This window comes from Micropterus salmoides, unplaced genomic scaffold (assembly GCF_014851395.1).
Source record: "Micropterus salmoides isolate LMB-PRFRI ecotype aquatic unplaced genomic scaffold, ASM1485139v1 Ms_hic_scaffold_15, whole genome shotgun sequence".
NCBI classification, from domain to species: domain Eukaryota; kingdom Metazoa; phylum Chordata; class Actinopteri; order Centrarchiformes; family Centrarchidae; genus Micropterus; species Micropterus salmoides.
Genome location: NW_024040596.1, coordinates 31,184,695 through 31,205,407, shown reverse-complemented (window position 1 = coordinate 31,205,407; position 20,713 = coordinate 31,184,695). Strand labels below are relative to the sequence as shown.

Below are 20,713 nucleotides of genomic sequence, written 5' to 3'. Positions count from 1 at the left end.
CCAGTCAGTCTTTTGTCACTTTTTAATTTTAATTGCACCAATACAGAAAATGACTAAGCACCCTTCATTTCGCTGAGACCACAGGGCTCTGGCAAAAAAAATGCAAGTCATCTGGGAAAAAAGTGTGCATCAAATGCATTCCTAGAAGATTACTTTGTGACTTTAAACATGTCATTTTACAGTTTACCTTGCAATTGTCAAGATGGGAGATTAAATGATTGCTGCTGTGATAGCTGTAAAATCCCGTGTCATCACATTAGAAACCAATGTGCAGTGTTTTGGCATTTGAAAAGTTCAAATTCATGGATCTAGTACTCGGCCGGCCTCCTTTCATCACATTTTCTATTTCATTGTCTCAAACAAACATCCATATGTGCAACCTGTCAAGTCAGTCCATCCATTGGAATTAAAGGAGCCTCGACTCGGCCCCTTTTATACCCAACATACACCTCTTCTCTCTATTATGTGTCTTACAAGAGGGAGGCATTCTGGGGGGGACAGTTCAGCTCTTTCCCTGCTCAGGCAGAGGGCTAACAGAGTTCAGCACAAACAGACAGAAAGCAAGAGATGGAGAGATGTGTGTTTATGTTGTCTAAAGGAACAGGGTTTCCATCTGGGTCTGCATGGATATCTGACCACTGAAGAACATACAGTAAGAGGAACTATAAAACTGTTTGCTCTGACACACCCTCTCACAGAAAGTGGTACATTAAACGCTTTGATGTTTGTGATATGGACTTGAGCTGAGAAAGAGAGAAAACAACACAAACTCACCCACCGCTCAGCTGACTGATGCCTGCAGGATGTTTTTCTCCAGGCGCACACACACACACACACACACACACACACACACACTTAAGACTGTGAAGAGTGGAAAAAAACCTTGATGTGCTGCCTGCCACTTCCTCCTTGAGGGAAGCGGGAGTTGGTCCAACTAAGGCGGTACGATTTGGATAACATTTCCAAGTAAGTGAGTTACACCAGCATCCATGGCTTCAGGTGAGATCACGCCCTCGCTGTGACCTCATCTGATGTTCTTTGGTGTGAAAGTTTCATTTCTGCACTTCGTCCTTGTTAAAATACGAACATCAGTCTAGACTGTGCATTTCCCTCCGTTCCATAGATCATTGGGAAAGATCTTTTTACCTAATGATATGACTAATTAACGCTTTAAATCTGATGCACAGGAAATACATATCTGACCTTGGTTGAGTCACTAAGTATTAAAATTCTAATATACACACATCTTGCAAATGCTGCCTATGTACAATCCAAAGGAACAGCTGAAGCTCAACCACATACTGTAGACAGTCTGTCAGTCATACATCTACCTCAACAACTGCAGAGGGTTTCAGCATCATGGGTCTACAAACTGATTCACTAGTCTCTGCTACGTTGCCTGCTATGTCCCGGGGTAGCACTGATAAGATTCACTGCTGTGATGAACCCAGCCTAAACAGACTCAGTGGTCTATCTACTCTCTCCATCTGCCAGACAGTTGTGCTCATTAATTGCCAAGCGATTGTTGTTGAGTGGAATTTCACATTCAATTTAGATCCACAGTGTTTAGGGACAGCATGTCCGCTTCTCAACAAAAATGCTGATTTGTGTGCAAATGCATATTAATTGTATACAAATTGCTGGAAGATATAATCAGATAACAGCTGACATGTCAAACGGCATGTAGGGACCTGAGGAAACTGGGCACTGTGACACACATGGAACTGTTAGCTTAACTCCCAAAAAAGGAAAAAATCCTTGAGTTGAGCAGATTAAATTAAAGAGCAGATTATGACTATGGGGTCGACGCCACAAAGGGTCCCACCACTGGACAGATTTTTATTGGGAGTGATGTGTGTGTGCGTGCGTGCGGGGGGGGGGGGTCATCAGCACATGGGGATTTACAGCTGCTGCTGGTGGTGACACACAAAGTGCACTCTCTAAATAGGCCAACAAAGCAGTGATTGCATTCGGTGAGAGGGATACAGGAGGCAGGAGGTTTCACAGGTTTAGAAATAGGGAGGGAAGTGAAGGAGGGCTTAAGAGAGTGAGAAGACGAAAGGTAAGCTAGAGAGCTGTATGTGTGAAAGCTACAGAGACAGATCACATGAGCAGGTAAAAAGAAAGAAAGGAGCAAAGACAGAAAGACAGAAGGGGAAAGAGTGATGTACAACAGAAAACAGAAAAGGGGTCAGTTAGTATGGATCCAGGTGCTGGGGGAGTTAACACTGGCTCTCCAAGCATCAGCAGGAAGTCCATCACTACACTCTGTCTGCACTCCTCCTCCTCCTCCTCCTCCTCCTTTTCTATCCATTGCTGTGTCATTCCCATCATGGCGCAGCCCTGTTGCCAAGCTGGCTCTGCTGCTGTTGGACACGCGCATGCACATGCACATGCACGGCTATACTCTGCACCTGTGCTCTGCAGCCCTGCACAGCACACATACCCACCGCAGGCAGGGACGTTCACTACACACCACCCAGCTAACTAGCAATCAAATCATTAGTTTAAGAAGGAGACTCTTGATTAATACATGGATATTGATTAAAAAAACAAAAACATATATACACATGTATTATATATATATTTTCTTGATATTTAGATTGATTCAACAGTGTTTCTCTGTAGTAAACATATTTTAGCAACAATAAAATTGTTGGCGATACAATGTTGTGCTGACCTATCTTGAATTTTGCAGCTTAACCCAATTACAGGAATCCTACAACTGCAGCAAATACCACACAAAGGACTAATTCCACCCATTAATCCCAGACTTAAACCATGTGCTCCCTAACACACTAAACACACTGAGCTGAGAGACATTGGCAGAATTCAGCAGTATGGTTTAACAAACACCGGAATGTTAATAAAGTGACAATATTTAGAAAATGGCATATGGTGCTTTCACAAAAGATCATTTTCATATACAGTCAGAAGTAATATGAATAGTTTATTATTTTTGGAAAAAGCGATCTCAGAAACACAAAGTTTTGCAGTTGCATTGTGCATTTGAAAGTTTATTCAGGCTGTCTAATTGACTCAAACTGACGTGAAAAAGTGAACCACCGTATTATTATTATTGACTATTGAGAAAGAGGACAACGATATTAAGCATCAATACTGCTCCTGTACAGGTGGGTAGGTCTCTATTCACTATTACAATCATTAAAAAGCAAAACCAGTAGGTTTATAACACGTTACATTCAGTAGTAAGTTAGCTAGCGTTAGCTAACTAATCCACAGCCTATATTTTTCTGGATTTATTTTAGGTTTTGGAAAGAGAATAAATCGTACTTCTCCTTTCAACCTCTCTGGGGAGCGACTGTAACTATTACAAGTGACCCAGGAACAGCGTTTGACCAGATCTTGGAAAAATACAGCAAAAAAAAAAGAAATCTAGAAAACGACTCTTTTTGCATTAGAGTCAATGGAGCGCAGCCATGAAACCTCAGCACCTCAGTTAGAGCGAGTCCTATACTGCGCTGCGATTGGCCAACTGTGTATTCGGAGCGTGGCTTAGCAAAGGGTCAATTACTTTACATATTCAGATTTTTGCATATAAAACAGCTTATAAAATACAATGTTCTGTTAGAAATTAACCTCCCAACACTTTATATGAGTAAAGATGAAATGATTAGTCATTTGTTTTGTTGTTCACTGAAGACATTTGGGTTTAAGATCAAAAGATGAGGATGAGACAAGAGGTCAGAATTTCAGCTCTCATTTCCTGGTATTCACATCTCTCTCAACATCTTGTTTGAACCCACCCATTTTTCAAGTGAGGAAAACTATTGGAGCATGTGACTGCCAGATGTTTCTTGTTGCCCAGGTGTTGCCTTTTAGGTCGATTGTCCAAACATTAAATAGCTCTGCATGACTAGTCTAAGTTTCCATCCTTGGTTCAAACCTATAAAAACTGCATTTCCTGTTAAAGAGGATAAACCAACATGAAGACCAGAGAGCTGTCTATGGGAGAAAAGCAAGCCTTCTGAACTCACATGTCATCCTCATCTTTTGATCTTAAACCCAAATGTCTTCAGTGAACACCAAAAAAAGGAATTTACATTACCGTTGCAATACTTTTGGAGGGGACTGTATATTTGTCTCTAATTTCTTAACGCTAAGTACTAACTTGTCAATAATCATATTCTTAAACATTTGCTGTAGCTCATCAACCCTTATTTAACATCCTGCCCCATCTGGACTGTGATTGGTCGGCTGATGAAAAGTGACTGATAAGCACATGGGCTCTGTGAAAAGTTGAACATTTTGAACAACAAAAGGCACTGACCAAAAAAACCAAACCTTCCTTCTCTTCTCCCTGTTTTCTTCTGTCTTACCGCTTCAGCATGTGTAGCAGTGGCTCCATTCACAAGTCTGTGTTCAAAATGCATACACACACACACACACACACACACACACACACACACACACACACACACACACACACACACACACACACACAGTTTGTGCACTTTATAAGTCAGCCAAATGTCATGGCAGTGGCAGAACACACAAACCTCTGCATCATGTTGAAGGCTTTCCTTCATCAGCAGAGCAGAGCGCTGCGTGTTGCAGCTTTTCCTGAGCTCTGCACAAATCTCTGCTCTCCCAGAGTTCACAAAGTTAACATGGTTGAAGGATTAACATTTAACGTGGGCCTATGCCAAGGCTCCAAAGTCCCCCTTCAAGCTGAAATGAGCGGCTCACTCGGGAAATGGACCTTGAGGTTTACCTTGGGTACAAGCATTCTTAATGCACACAAGCTCACACTGTAACATACAGATCATGTGTGAAATATCTCATTTCCAAAGATTTCCACTAACTTTGCCAGTTTTCCATAAAGAGTAAACACATCGAGTATGTGACAGGAGAGGTGTGTTTTTGTTTGTAAAAGAGTATGTGTGTTTGTTTTTGTGTACACACACTGGCTGTCCAAGGTTGATTAATCCAAAGTATTAGTGCAAGCTTTGGACAAAGGTTATAGAGGCTCCTCTCTGGGTTTGCCGCTGTCATTCAAACTGACTTCAGACATACACACACTCTATTCAAACGCCCACAATGTCCTGATGCAGTACATGAAAGACAAATGCTGTTAAATATGTAAGTCCATGAGAGAGGGACAGTCAAACACAGACAGGTACAGGTAGCCAACCTGGAGTAAAACCCAGGGCCTACTCAAATGTGCCATATGGACTAGAGGCCATCACGGGACCACTCTGTGTAACAAAGACCCGACCAAGGATCTGAGTTGGGCCAAATTTTATTCAGTCAATTTGAGTCGGAGTAGGGTCCTGTTTTATTACCACAGGTCTTGGATCTGTGTGCCGATTTTTCTAAAACAGGAGTGGATCTGAGAAGACTCAGGTCCGCCGGTGTGTTATCATCATCACAGGATAAAAGAGTGTTGTTTGAGGCCAGACGGCGACTGTGTACTGTGAAGTGCAGGAAAAATGAAGTGGTGCTGCTCTTTTTCATCGTAGCTGCTCAGTAACTGGCGGTGCGTCATGCTGCTGCCACTAGGTCCTGGTCTCCCTCTGTTAGAGTCTGCTGCTCAGGTCAACTGCATTTTGGATCGATATACACATTATTTGGTCCATTTGCACAGATTTTTGTGTCTTCAGTGTCTAAAGACTTTTTAGATGTCTATGATCTTTATTTTCAGATTGATTTTTTTCATTTCTTCATGCCACTTTCTGGTAGGTTTTCCACAGGTCAGTTTCAGGTTCTACAACATGAACGTGGGTAAATAGATAGATAACTTTACCTTTGTACATTTAAGTAGACGGGTGGGTTTTCCCCTTCAGCATGCTACAGTGCTGTTGCAGCACTGCTCTCCTCTGCGACAGCTGGCCTCTACACTATGCATTTCACTGCAGAGCGTAAAATGATTATGGCGTGCCGGTGATTGACTCTGTTCTGACACCCGGGGTGGCAAAATACAGCTATTAGCTAAGCTCCGACGGCAATAACCATTAGCAAAGAGCAGTGCAGAAAACATTCAGTTTGCAGCTTCTCACAGCTGACAACATACCCTGCAGCATGTTACATCTGCTGTCTCTTATTAATGTTAATTGATGACAGGACAAAAGGAAAACTGCTCTCTGCAAGTGTCTGTGCTTATCAAAAGATACTGTAACACAAGTTCCAACAACTCCAACAGAGTGCTGCGTCTACTCTCTGGAGGATTGCAGCACGTCAGTTTCAAGAGTCGCAGTCTCCCAGTTAAAATTTCGTTCATATCATATTAATAATTTTAATTTATAAACTTAACATTTTTGGCCATACCTCCAGTATTTGGAAGTCAGATAAATTAGACTACAGCTGTTATTTCAATGTGTCAGATACATATTTCTGGATTTTTGGATCAGGGCCAAGAGAAAAACAGGGCACATAGATGACAAAGCAGAATACAAGACCAGAGAAGGGGGGGGGGGGGGGGGGCTAAAGTGAATCTTTTACCATAATGAGCTTAAATAGTAAATATTCTGATATTAATATTGGACTACAGCCACATTACTTCTGTTTGTCTCAGGTAGCAACTCACATTTAGCTGCGTAGTGTGTAATGAGACTAAAGCTGAGCGAGGTAAGCACTTGTCACATCACCAGAGGGAAATGGCTGTACAGTATCCTGTTGAAACATCATATTTCCCTGCAGGGCAACAGAGACGGCCTTTTATGATGAGTACAACTTCAAAGTGATGTCAGTCAGCTGCACCCCTGAGCACTGAGCTGCCTGAGTGTTTAGTACCATACAACTAATCATCTGTCCAGCCTTTGATGATGTCAGCTGGTTAGCCGCAGACTACAACCAGACACAAACAAAAGACTATGAATTTCCTGTCCTCTCTCATTTTTATGCCATTCTCAACTCATCCCTGCAAGCTGACAACTGAGATTTGTGTATTTTGAGGAAGGATAATGCTTTGGTCCTATGTTAGGGCCACTCAGTCTGCAGTAGGGATGAAACGGTAACCGGTTTAATGCTAAACCATGGTAACATTCCCGACGGTTAGTTTTACAGTTTAACATTTTAATTATCATTAAAACCATGTTCAATAAACATGCCTTGAAAAAGCTTCCGGTTATACAGTCCAGCACGCACCCAAGTTAGCAACAGTCTCCCAGACGCAGCATACAACGTGGGTAAAGATGGGTATCGCTACTCAATACCTTTATGGTATCGACCGAAACAACCCAGTATCAAGGTATCCAAACGTTTCCAGTCAAACCAGTACTTCCATCAATCCTTTTTGTAGCCTGATCGCGGCAAAAAATTACTTTTTTTATGGTTCTGCTTGCAAGAAGCGTTTTCCCCCCACCCCTTATGTGCCTGCACCATAAATTGTATAAAAAAAGACCTGCACACATCGTCCATGCTGATTTTAACAGCCGCTCACCTTCGGCTGCGGTCTCAGGCATGTTCATCACTGTTGTAAGTTTATCACCACAAGCTTGGCTTTCCCTTGGTTTCGTCTTCTGGTATCATTTACCACTTCTTTGTACATTTTTATTTGTTGTTCACATCACTTGTCACGGAGCGATCGCTAAACAGACTCCTTACTCGTTATATTTATTGATCGAAAGTTAACCAAATAATTTTCCGTTGTTTACTTTCAACACACTTACCAAAAAATTACCTTAAATTCGTTTCCCACTACTTATTTGGTAACTAAACTATTTCACTCCTCCTCTTTCATTCAAATATAAAAAAAATTTTCCCCGTATGATGCTACCCATGATGATGAGATACAATTTCCAAATGTTTTTATGTAGCAGTTGTTTGAAACAAGAAAAAAATAAAATAGATAACCTTGCTTGTCCATAACAACAATAAAAATTAAAATACCAATCAACTACTATGGCTTCAACAGGCATTTTATTCAGGGTATCGAATGAAGTCCTCTATTGGTATCGGTATCACTTTAAGGGTACTGGTTATGGTACTGGTATCGAAAATCACTGCAAAATGGGGGCAACACTTGGACCACTTAGACTTTGAGACTACCACCCACTACTTTATAGCAAAGTTAACTTTTAGTTCAAGGCATGATGTGGGGACTTCAGAATGAGGGAACCTGTCGCGGATTGTCTGCCTAACTTGCTAACAGCTTGTAAACTGAAGTGTAAAAACACTACACGTTGTTCTGCTGCTGTTTGCACCATGCGTCTGCAGACTATTCGCCCACTGCACATGGTAACACGTTGCACAGTTAAGTCAGCTAACAAACATATTTTGTTCATTTAAAATCCGGCAGTCATTGAATTGGTTGTAAAAGTGTTCGAACCGGAGAAACGCTGCAGACTACACAAGACTCTGTATTTATGTCAACTGTTGGGCTCACTGCACGTTTGATATGGTTTTCATATGTTAACAAAAAGGTATTGGCTGTTATTATTTTAATGTTTATATAAACAACAAATGCACAGTGGTGCTAACTGTAGTTTGTAGTTTTCAATATAAAACTTGGTGAAATTGTTTTAATGTGTGTTTCAGTACTTTTTGAAGGTGTTCAGCACATTTTAACTACAGCGCGATAATACTGATAACTGTCGTAATTTTGGTCACTATAATTGTAATTTGACATAGTCATACTGTTTAATCTCTAGTCTGCAGTCTGCTTCTTATGTACACCGATCAGCCATAGCATTAAGACCACCTGCCTAATATTGTGCAAGTCCCCCATTTGCCTCCAAAACAACCCTGACCCGTCGATGCATGGACTCCACCAGACCTCTGAAGGTGGGCCTTGGTCTCTGGCACCAAGACATTAGCAGCAGTGAGAAGAAACGCCATTATTATCTAACATACAACCAAACAGTCAATGAGCAGTAGAGGAAAAAATCTTTCCATACCAGGAAGATAACCAGAGCTGACCACGCAATGACTCCCCAAAGACTGCATCAGTGCTCTACCCTGAATCTGAGTAACACAAGCTTGGACACATTTCACAAACACTTACAGCTGAGCTGACTGAAACCCCAGGAGAAGCCTGGCGCAGTGCAGAGAGGCATGGGTGGTCATGCTAGTGTCCTAAGGCATCTGTTGATCTGAAATAGAGAGAAACTGAACACAGGCCTGGTTCTTAGAGCCATGATGTACAATGGATATAAATGAGTAGTTGGTGGTCAGGACCAGAGGTAAAAATGCAAACCTAAAGTACATTTTCCAGCTTGTTTGGACTGCTTGATATCCCATAATACAAAATCATCAGCTGTTAAACTGCCCCTATAGCTAGAAGTAAGATAGCAGTAAAAATGTCATATCCCATGATGCCGACCTCTCGGAGAGACAATAACAGAATTTCTGCTAGTCTCATATTAGTGATCTGTAAGACAAAATCTCCATCAGGGTCCCGTAAATGCCTCGCCTGTGGTTTGCTCAGGCCACTCGGCCCAGACTTGGCTGTGCAACAACATTACAGGTGGCACCAGGTTGTCTGAGTGATCACTTCAAGGCTGGTCAACCCGGAAACCAGCCCCGCCAGCCTTCATTGATTTAGTCAGTAACCCATCTCAGCTCCCAGGCTCAGCTCTGCACAGGGAGAGGGAGAGAGGGATGAAAATGATGGGAAGGGAGAGGTGATGTGATGGATGGCCCCTGACAAGAGCCTAACTGGTCACCTGGAGGCGTGGAAAAAGGAAGGAAGGTGTGGAAAAAGAAGCGTGAGAGGGGGAGTGAAGGATAAATCCCATAGCAGTTTACAGTGTTTTTGTGATCCTGCAGCACTGTGAGTTGAACGTCAGGTGCCACCGTTTTTATTAGTGTGTCATTACTGAATGGTTAAAAGTGTGAGCCAAGGAGAGGACGGCGATGTGCAGTAAATGCGCTTTATTTTTTTGAGAATTATTTGCATGATCACCATTCTGAGTCACAAATTAAACCATTGCAGGCAGTCAACGCCGTTGGCATGGTGATTTCTTAGCTTAGCTTTCTGCATTAGGGCCAGCTAGCTGTATAAAAAGGCCCAAAATGTGATCACATGTAACTGAAACGAATAAAAGACGTGACTCGGAAGTGTGCTGAATGTGGTCACACAGGTTCTCATGGGATACTGCAAAAGTCTGAATCTTGAGGTGGGTGTGGTCACTGCATGGCGCATTACAGGAAGAACCATCAATTCTGGAGCAGACAGGGAACACTTAACATATCAAGCAGGGCTGTGCATACAGCATGAGCAGATACGCCCGTAAAAACACTCATTAAACCACCAGACTATTCAGTCTGAATTCAGTGTGTTTCTCCCACTCCTTCTTGCTTCCTGAACAGTGCCATACCTCTGCATTCAGCCAATTATTAGGTGTATGCGGACATGTTTCAAGTTGATTTAACAGCTGAAACCACAGCCGGGATGTGGCTGCTGACTTGACACGCCCTGAGACACACAGAAGTAAAATGACAACTGCATCAGGAGGTGTCCATCTACCACACACACCATTCTGTTCATTTGAAATTGCATGTGCATGAATCATTAAATCGCTCTATTTAGAAACGGTCAGGATAGCTTGGCAACAGCAATCAGTGACGCTCATGCTTCCTGCTCCTTTAAGAAGGGCCTTTCCAACACATTGCTGATCACATCGCACACAAATACAAGTGTGCTAAAATTCAGTGTCTCATCACAGTCATCTGTACATATTCCTCTAGGGAGGAGATGGTGGTGTCATATGGAATTCTTCCTTAGATTTAGAAATACCAGTACAATTTGATTTTTCCCAGGATGTCCAAATGTGGTATGTATTGCCATTTTAAGCAAGTCACCAATCCCAGACAAGTTGGCTTTTCTGCATGGGAGCCTACTGTGTGTGGTGAATTTGCTCAGAAGCAGGTTACTGTGGGTTACCAAAGCTGTGTCTTAATTTGTGCTCTTGCACACTCACACTTGCGGTTTTGAGTGCATAAGTGAGTTCACACACAAGTATGGCAAAATGCAGTGCACTATGAACACCCGGATGGTTGACTCATAACGGTCAAAAGGCTGGAAAGCTGGACACTTCTTGCCATCAATGGTTGCCATCTTGGCTGCCTAGCAGAAGGGGAGGGACCAACAACCTCTTTTTAAACAGCAGCTGGCGCGATTGCACACACAAGCAAGTAAATGTGTGTTGATTTTTATTCTATATAACTGAACTGAAGCCAAGTTATCTTGTATACTACATTACATCACATCAGCTTGGCTGGAACAGGTATTGTGCCAGAGGGCACGCCTGTGATTAATTATTTATTTTTATATAAGGAAAGGGGACACACCATCAGTTTCTTTAACCTTTAGTTACTATCTTTCACTCTTTTAGTTACTTTTTAAAGCAATAATTCCGAAAGTTGATAGAAAAGAATGATTTAAAAGACGGCGCTTTCGCCACTAATGAGTAAAATTCTGTAGGCTGTGACTTAGGGCATTTTCACTAGTGTAACTTGGAAATTGGGCTGCTCGTCATACCAGAAATAGATCATAAGATTGTGATGTTTTTTCCCGCTTCAGTAATATCTGCTGCCTCCCCTTCCACACAGCTCCACTCGCTCACCAGAGCAGCTCCAGCCTCTTTGCACATCTGAAGCACAGCAGCCTTCAGTGTTGATTGCCCATTACTGGTGACGTGTAAAGCCTAGTTCACACTACACGATTTTAAGCCCAATTTGCTGGTCGGAGAGCTCGGTGACCATCGGGCTGTGATCAGGGGCAAATCAGCGATCGATCGGCGATCGCCAGTCGTCAAAACAGCTCCAAGACACATTTCTGACACATTGCCGACGTCTGTCAGATGTCTAGCATGCCAAATATCTGGGTTGGTGTGTAGGTTCGTTTCCTGTTTCACAATTGACATGTATTTTCTTGACAAAACGTGGTTTGGAGACCAGCGTCGGGTGACACAGCCGCTGTCAGCTCGTGTAGTGTGTGTGACCCCCTGTCCCCGATCAGTCACCTAGTGTGAATGCCACAACGACTTCAGACTTCCGTCACAAGACGGCAAGTCGTGTAGTCTGCACGAGCCTTTACCAAATCACATGGTGCTCTTTCAGTAACCCTGGTGGGGCCATGTGTTAACAACCGAGACACGATACCAGTGTTGCTGAAGAAACTATTTCATTTTGTCAAAGGAAAAATAAAATACTTTTCGATCTCTCATGAAGTGGACCCAAACTAAACTGTAACCCAAGTTTGACGTGGTCCTGAACCCCTCCTAGTCAGGGATACACGAGTGATTCTGTTGTCACCTACACTTGACTTCACGTCAGCTAACAAGTATGGCAGTACAACAATCTAAAGTTTGTTATCTAAACACAAGGCCTGTGCAGCAATGAAAACTGTAAGCCAGTGACAGACTGAATGGTACAGTGAAGTTTAGGTTAGGAGAGCGTAAAAGACTCTAAAGCTCTTTCTTTAAACAGTTGCTTGGTATTAGAGGCATCCGCCCATAGCTCCATTTATGGCGAATGAATCCATCACGCTCTCTCTCTCCCTCTCTCTCTAAATAGTTTCCACATCAGTTGCCAAGTGATCAGCTAGGCCTGTGCTGAGGATAATGCCTCTGTTGGGCTATCAGACCTTAAAACCTGCTTTTGACACAAGCTTTTTAGCCCCCAGAAAAAAACATTAGAAACACAAAGACAAACTTTCTGACCCTGCATCTTTTAAGCTGTGCTTATGACTCCTCTTTGTGAAGCTCTCTATCTGCCGACCTGGCCCTTCCAGTACCTTGAGCTGCAACCAGGCCACATCCATTTAAGCCTGGCTTGCTTCGTGTCCTAAACTCACATTTCAAACTCTCCCTGGCCTCTAATCACCATTTCCCTCAGGCAAGTGCCAAACTTCTGAGAACAAAAGCACAGTAGTGCAACACACATTGTAATTTGCAGCACATAAAAACCACCATTCCGACACAACATAGCATCACGGCACTGAGAATGCAGAGAAACAAACACACCTTCCCTGTCCTCGCTGAGCTACATACAGTATGTAGGGCATTGAGGGCAGGCTTAGCTTTGTTCAGGCAGCTATCTCTGACATTTTTAGGCCTACACAGAGCAAAAGCAGCATACCCCGACATGAAATCAGAGCTTTAGTAAACAATATGTTCTTACAGTCATGGCAGAGAAAGCAACCTGTGGTTGGGCACTGAAAGAACTTCTGATGTAATCCCGATTCAGGCTCTGATAAAACGGTGCCTTAGATTGAACTCCAAAATAAAGCACAATCAGTCACAGAGGAAGAATGTGAGCCAGCTCTATGGTAGAGGGAAACAATCATGTTATGTGCCTTTGCCTGTCTGAGAACACTTTGCTTTACTGCACAGCAAACAGACAGGAAAACTGAAAATTCCTCCTTAAACAAACCAGAAAGAGGCCATTGTATGGTTGTACAATGACACAGACGTGCAGTCTGAAACAGTCGAACTGACAATTCTGCAGCTAGCTTACACTGTAGCATCATTTTTCCCCAGTTGCTGTATTTGACTCAAAGGCCAGCAGTATCTATTATAAGTGGAAGGAAAACTGACAATGGTCCACCCTGTTTGAATATTTGAAAACAGACCCAGAGAGCAATAACACCTTTGTCTAAAAGCAAATGTAAAAAAGACTCATAAAGCTCTGTAGTTATAGTAAAGGCTGAAACCAGTGTGGGTGCAGGTGTGGGGATATCTGCCCACAACTTGATACTGTCCCATAATGCCTTTTGTTTACTGACTCGTAGGTGGAGTTTACCTTGAAGTTGCTGGAGTTGACCCAGGAGCTGGCAATGCCGTCCACCATCTTGTCCAGTGCAGTCTGATCCTGCTCCAGGTCGTGGGACTTCTCCTTGTCCAATATGTAATCAATGATCTCTTGGCCCACCTGCAGCCGTCGGCCCATGTCCTTCTGTAGGACCTGGGCCAGGCAGTTCTCCATGCTGGGCTCCATCATCCCGGCCTCTGATAACCAACCCGTCTGGCTTCCACAGTCTGCCTGGCTGAATGACTGACTGGCTACTAGCAATCCTCCACTGCTCAAAGCAGCAGGAATTACAGTTAACAAAAGGCGCCCCAGTTAATGAGCGTGTGGCTGGATGACCCGGAAAAGGGAGAAAAAAGAAAGAGGCAAGTGCACACAGTCTGCTTGTATTTTTATCCCCGAGGGCAGGCCTTGTCTTTGTGTGAAGTGCTCGCTAGCAAGCTAGTGGCCGTGCCCTAGGGATGGATGGAGCAGGGCTTGGGGAATGGCAGCAATGCAGCATGTGTGTGTCTGGTCAGCAGCTGGGGGAAGTTTACTACTCCCTCCCACTTGGGTTTTTTCCCCTCTTCTTCTCTTACAGGAGTCTGAGCCAAACCACTATAGCAGGGGTAGAAGAGGTGGTTTTGGCGAGCAGTGTGCAAGGCAGCAAATGGAGATAGATGGAGAGGGCTAGCTTAGAGCTCCATGTCTTGTCCCGGGATCTGACCTGGAGAGCCCTAGAGGAGTCAAAAGGACAGCAGACAACAGCAGTCAATTCATTAACAAATCGCTTTATTTAAATTAGAAACATAATTATTGATTTCTCCTGGTACATAAAAATGCATTACTTTTTTGATTTTATAGTAAAAAGTGTTACATACTTTATGGCCAAAAGTATGTGGACCTCGTGTCCTAAAAGGAAATCATACTGCTACAACATGCAGAAATATCGTAGACAACAGTAAGGCTGCATCTAACAATTATTTTAATTACGGATTAATCTTCCGAATATTGTTGCCAAACCATATTATTTGGTCATAAAATGAAGCTTATGACCATTAATTTTACCCAGCTTTGTACCACTAACAGTACAAAACCATCAAGATTTTCAGATTTTATCATATAAAGCAAAGAAATACAAAATCTTCATATTAGAAGCTGAATACCAGAACATGTTTTCATTTTTGCTTGACATGAAGGCTATATAGATTATTTTTCTGTCAATCAACTAATCAATGAACCAATTAACTGCTTGAACAGTGTTTGTGTTTGTCCCTTTCTTTTTTCAACAGCACAAAGCCAGCTCCATAAAGGAAATGATTTCTCCAGTTTGTTGTGGAAAAACTTGACTGGCCTGCGCAGAGCCCTCACCTCAGCCACATCCAACACCTTTTGGATGAACTGGACCACCTACTGTGAGCCAGACCTCATCGACCAACATCAGTGGCCGACCTCACTAATGCTCTTGTAGCTGAATGAGAGCAACACGACTTTCAGCGTCGGCCGATGGCCGTGCTGTTCACACTGCACAACTTGCCGTCTTGTGACAGGAGTCTTGAAGTCACACTAGTGACCAATTGGTGACAGGGGGTCACACACTATGGGAGCTGACAACGAATCTGTCTCCAAACCATGTTTTGCCAAGAAAACACACGTGAAATGTGAAAGGAGAAATTATGCAAACCTACACACAAAACAGCTGTTTGTTATTATAAAGATAGCAATTACAAAGACAAAGAATATGGATGAAAGCACACACAGGTAGTAGGGATTGTCAGATCTACAGAGAGAACAGGAGGTGAGTAAAAAGTAGCCGCCTGCTCTCATTGGCTGGATGTGGATGTTGAGTCGGCCAACTCCTCTAGATATTTGGCATGCTAGATTTCTGGCTGGCGTCTGCGATGTGTCGGTGAGCCGTTTTGATACGTTGTTGAGTAGTTCACACATAATGACTGGCAGCAGCCGATCGATCGCTGATTTACCCCTGATCACAGCCTGACGGTCGCCGAGCTTGTGAGCAGCAAATCGGGCTTAAAATCATGTAGTGTGAACTAAGCTTAACCAGCAGAGCTGCGGCTGTTATAGCAGCAGATTAACACATGGTTTTGGGATGAGATGTGCAAGAGTCACATATGTGTGTAATGTTTGGGTATCTCAATACCTTTGGCCATAGTTCAGGGTAATGGCCAATAGTGTGTAGAATTAGCAAATGTTGCCAGCCACACACCCGCAGCTGGTGATGAGAGTTACAGCCAGTGCTGCTTAAACAACAAATGTACTTTCAGAAATATAATCAAAAATTGAAAGGAGGTATACATTCAAAAACAAAATGAAAAGACAGCTGAATCAAGGCTCTGAATCAAGGCTCTGAATGAATCCCCACCCCCATCTGTGACAGCGTCAAATGCCCAGCTGGACAACCCACGGCTGCCGTGGAGACCCAGGGGCTCTGGGGTTGAGCTTATTTAGAAGCTTCAAATAAATAAGACACAAGGACCTCACTGCGGTGTTTCTTTACTCCACCTCCAAGCTGCTCGATCATATGCTGACTCTGCGTCTTCCCTTCAAATAACACCAGGCTTTTCGTGTGATAAGACAATCTAGCAGAAAGGAATGCTTGAAGAGCCTCTATCAGACGTGGGCCTTTTGTTCTGGGAAGTGAAAATCAAACCTGCATGTCTTGAAGCAGCTGAAGATATGGGCCAGCTTCACTGGACTATGACCTTCTTGTTGTGTCAGTGCGTGAATTATTCCCTCCTCATTAGTGCAATCATATTGTTGAAACACTAAGTAATGTGAGAAGTTTCCTTATTTACTAGTTGACTATTGTTGCTAAATGTATTTGTTAATGTAACGGCAGAAAATTGTTTCCTCTTATATTTAATCTTTTATACATGTTCTTTTATTATTGTTATTATTACTATTAATGTTTATGTTGTGTATAAGGTTTTTCATCCTTTTCTCTCATTATGAACTTTGTCATTATACTCTTTATGTTAGTCTGTCCACATTTACTCCACAGCTGTGATATTGTTTTAGTGTTTTCCTTACTTGCTGTTTCTCTCCTCTCCTTGAATGTTCATTCAAGGCTGGGAGAGGATATCTGATCCCAAACCATAAAAATCTAGCCTGTGTAAATGATTATTTATCCCTTTGCTCTGGGCCAGATGTTAGTGACTGTCCTAGGAGACAGAACCTCTGGCCCAGCTGATTAACGTTGTAGTACTTCTGTCATTCCCTTTTTATTAATAAATTCTTCAGAGACAACGGTTGGTTGTTACTTAATTATTAGCTTAATCCCTCACCAGCAATATACACTTTCCACTGCAGTTAACTTAGTTTATTTATCAGAGATAATAAAGATAAACAGTTACCTAGTGAGAAGCAATGCATCAGATGAAATGTGCATAGGACGTCTAGCTGAAGCTCATTTGTATTACTGTATATGTATGTGCAGCACTGGTCTTTCTCTCAACTATGATAAACCACACATGCTTTTTATTTTTATTTTTTAACAACGTTAGCTGAGCTCCAGCTAGCTCAGAGCCTGACCATCATTGCTAGCACTGCCAAACGAAGGAGCGCCTTGACAGATTCTAGACACTGCTAACATGACACATGAAAGCCTCCCCTGTATTTTCCCTCCGTGGCCATGAAACATTCATTTTCTTTGTTTCTCTCTAAAATAGTGGGTCTGGCAAACCGTCCCACTGTACCAGACGTAGCGACGTTAGGTGTGTAAGTTAGTAAAAGCTAAAGCTAGCCCGTAGCGAAGCCCTACCTTTCAATGAAACGTCAGTTCACAGCCGGGCAGACAGGCAACACAAAGAGAGAAAAAATGTGACAAGGTGGCGAGGAGGTGTCTCTACATCATTCCTGTTTCTACTTACCATATCCCGCTTGAACGCCGCAGCTGGGTGGAACATACAGCTCGTATTCCTTGTTGTAAATACACAGTGTGCGGCCTCAAATCTCTCCTGTCTTTCTCTCTTTCTCTCACACTCTCCACCCGGAATGCTGCCTGCAGGACAAGAATGGGATCGTCGTGCGCTTGCGCAGTCGCTCCGGGGATGATGTTGGCACTTGGATGACTGTCGCATGGCAATGCAACAGAAAAAACCTGTCGGCGTGTGTCATGGGCGTGTGGCGTTATAAAGTCGACGTGTGGCGCCATCTACTGGACACATGGGGTGTTTGATCTGTGTGCGGCGCTGTGATCGTCTCCGTAAGGGTATAGCGGTCTCATTTATACTCCACTGTTGCATCTAGGAAGATAAAAGGGAGGAGTGAGTGTACGTCAAGTAGCTAATTGTTATCTCATGTCTATTCAATTATGTGTAAAATAAAAATTTCAAAAGGACCCCAGACCCACAGGTGTAAGTAATTCAGATAAATGGGCGTTAACGGCTTTCTTCAAGAGACCACACGGTCGATCACGGTCATGCTGAAATAGAAAAGTTTAGTGTGTTTCTCTTGTTGCAGCACTGTACTGATGTATTGATGATGTTGGACATTAGTTAGTTATAACCTGCTCAGGAATTACGGATGAAAATGAGCTATTTAGCTAACTCCCATACATTTACATTGAAGTCTTAACTACAATGTGCACCGTCCCTGTTAAATACATTAAATAAATAAAAGAAGATGTGTGCAGCTACTTTACACACAGCGAGTAACAGCGAATGAAGAAGGTTTAAGATGAAAACGGCACAACATATTAAAAACAATAAAGTAAGAGGGCCGTTAAAACAGCGAGAAAAGGCAGACACAGAGGACCGACTGATAAGTAGCTATTAGTATTACTGCTCTTAACTGGAACTGTCGTAATTAGGCTATAATGTTACCATTCACTGTAACGTAATGTCGGACCTTAAAAGTGGGCAGTGGACGTTAATGTCACACAGCAAATGTATTAATTACAACCCCTAATCAACAATGCAGTTTTCTTTATATAGCGCCAATTCACAACAAAGGTTTTTTTTTCTCATAGTATTGTATATCTATATCCAAGGGCGTCACTTTGTGCTGGGGACATTGGAGGGCTCAGATCAATGGTGCAGTGATACAATTAGCTCACGAGACGTGACAAAGCACAATCACGGGGTCGCAAGAACAAGACATGAAGATAATAAATAAATAAATATTCACTGCTGCGATATATGATTTGGGGGGTCTGGGGGTCCTCCCCCTGAAGATTTTGAGCATTTAACACTTAATTTCCTGCATTCTGGAGACATTTTCATCACTAACTTATGGTTGAACAGTGTATTTATATCAAGGGAAACATAAAATTCTTGGACAATGTACATTTTTTTCTTTTATTTACATTGCATTGCATATTTTGTTATTGTGCAAATAAACATTTCTCAAATCATCTTCATTTTTTTTTTTTTTAACATTTGTTGCTATTTTTCAGAAACATGTTGACAAATACACTGCTCAAAAAAATAAAGGGAACACTTAAACAACACAATGTAACTCCAAGTCAATCACACTCCTGTGAAATCAAACTGTCCACTTAGGAAGCAACACTGATTGACAATCAATTTCACATGCTGTTGTGCAAATGGAACAGACAACAGGTGGAAATTATAGGCAATTAGCAAGACACCCCCAATAAAGGAGTGGCTCTGCAGGTGGTGACCACAGACCACCTCTCAGTTCCTATGCTTCCTGGCTGATGTTTTGGTCACTTTTGAATGCTGGCGGTGCTTTCACTCTAGTGGTAGCATGAGACGGAGTCTACAACCCACACAAGTGGCTCAGGTAGTGCAGCTCATCCAGGATGGCACATCAATGCGAGCTGTGGCAAGAAGGTTTGCTGTGTCTGTCAGCGTAATGTCCAGAGCACGGAGGCGCTACCAGGAGACAGGCCAGAACATCAGGAGACGTGGAGGAGGCCGTAGGAGGGCAACAACCCAGCAGCAGGACCGCTACCTCCGCCTTTGTGCAAGGAGGAGCAGCAGGAGCCAGAGCCCTGCCAGAGCCCTGCAAAATGACCTCCAGCAGGGGGGTTGTGCTTACAGCCCAACACCGTGCAGGACGTTTGGCATTTGCCAGAGAACACCAAGATTGGCAAATTCGCCACTGGCGCCCTGTGCTCTTCACAGATGAAAGCAGGTTCACACTGAGCACATGTGACAGACGTTCTGCTGCGTTCTGCTGCCTGCAACAGCCTCCAGCATGACCGGTTTGACGGTGGGTCAGTAATGGTGTGGGGTGGCATTTCTTTGGGGTGCCGCACAGCCCTCCATGTGCTCACCAGAGGTAGCCTGACTGCCATTAGGTACCGAGATGAGATCCTCAGACCCCTTGTGAGACCATATGCTGGTGCGGTTGGCCCTGGGTTCCTCCTAATGCAACACAATGCTAGACCTCATGTGGCTGGAGTGTGTCAGCAGTTCCTGCAAGAGGAAGGCATTGATGCTATGGACCGGCCCGCCCCGGTCCCCAGACCTGAATCCAATTGAGCACATCTGGGACATCATGTCTCGCTCCATCCACCAACGCCACGTTGCACCACAGATGCTTCAGTCCAGGTCTGGGAGGAGGTCCCTCAGGAGACCGTCCGCCACCTCATCAGGAGCATGCCCAGGCGTTGTAGGGAGGTCATACAGGCACGTTGAGGCCACACAGTCTGACAGCCAGTCTGCCAATGTGTATTACCTGAAGGACATTACATCAAAGTTGGATCGGCCTGTAGTGTGGTTTTCCACTTTTTTACCTGCACTTGTCATCTGCCTTTAACACCATCATCCACAGACCTTAATCAACAAACTGCTGCTGCTGCTGGGACTAAGACCATCTCTCTGCAACTGGGTCCTGGACTTCTTGACAAAAGGCTACAGTCGGTTAAGATCCACAGCACCTCATCTTCCAATATCATTCAACACATCTAGGATGTGTTATTTTAGTGTTCCCTTTATTTTTTTGAGCAGTGTACTTTCAAAAAGTGGTGGGGACGTGTCCCCAGGGTCACCCAGTGTAAATGACACCTATGTCTATATCTGAAAAAGTAACA

At 43.3% G+C, this 20,713-nt stretch overlaps 1 protein-coding gene across 28 annotated transcripts in view; it reads right to left on the bottom strand.

Moving 5' to 3' along the window:
- clasp1a (cytoplasmic linker associated protein 1a) overlaps window positions 1-17,741 on the bottom strand; it is a 90,804-nt gene extending 73,063 nt beyond the window's left edge. For 14 of the 28 annotated variants that reach the window (XM_038719658.1, XM_038719656.1, XM_038719660.1 and 11 more), the window contains exons 1-2: window positions 17,583-17,738; window positions 13,708-14,429 (exon numbers count right to left, since the gene is read on the bottom strand). In XM_038719658.1, coding sequence (XP_038575586.1) covers window positions 13,708-13,905 — 198 coding nt within the window. In that variant the 5' untranslated portion in view covers window positions 13,906-14,429; window positions 17,583-17,738. Of the gene's footprint in view, window positions 1-13,707; window positions 14,430-17,582 lie in introns of all 28 variants that reach the window. The other 14 variants (XM_038719645.1, XM_038719647.1, XM_038719649.1 and 11 more) reach the window with 3 other exon arrangements.
- Between the last annotated feature and the right edge of the window lie 2,972 nt (window positions 17,742-20,713).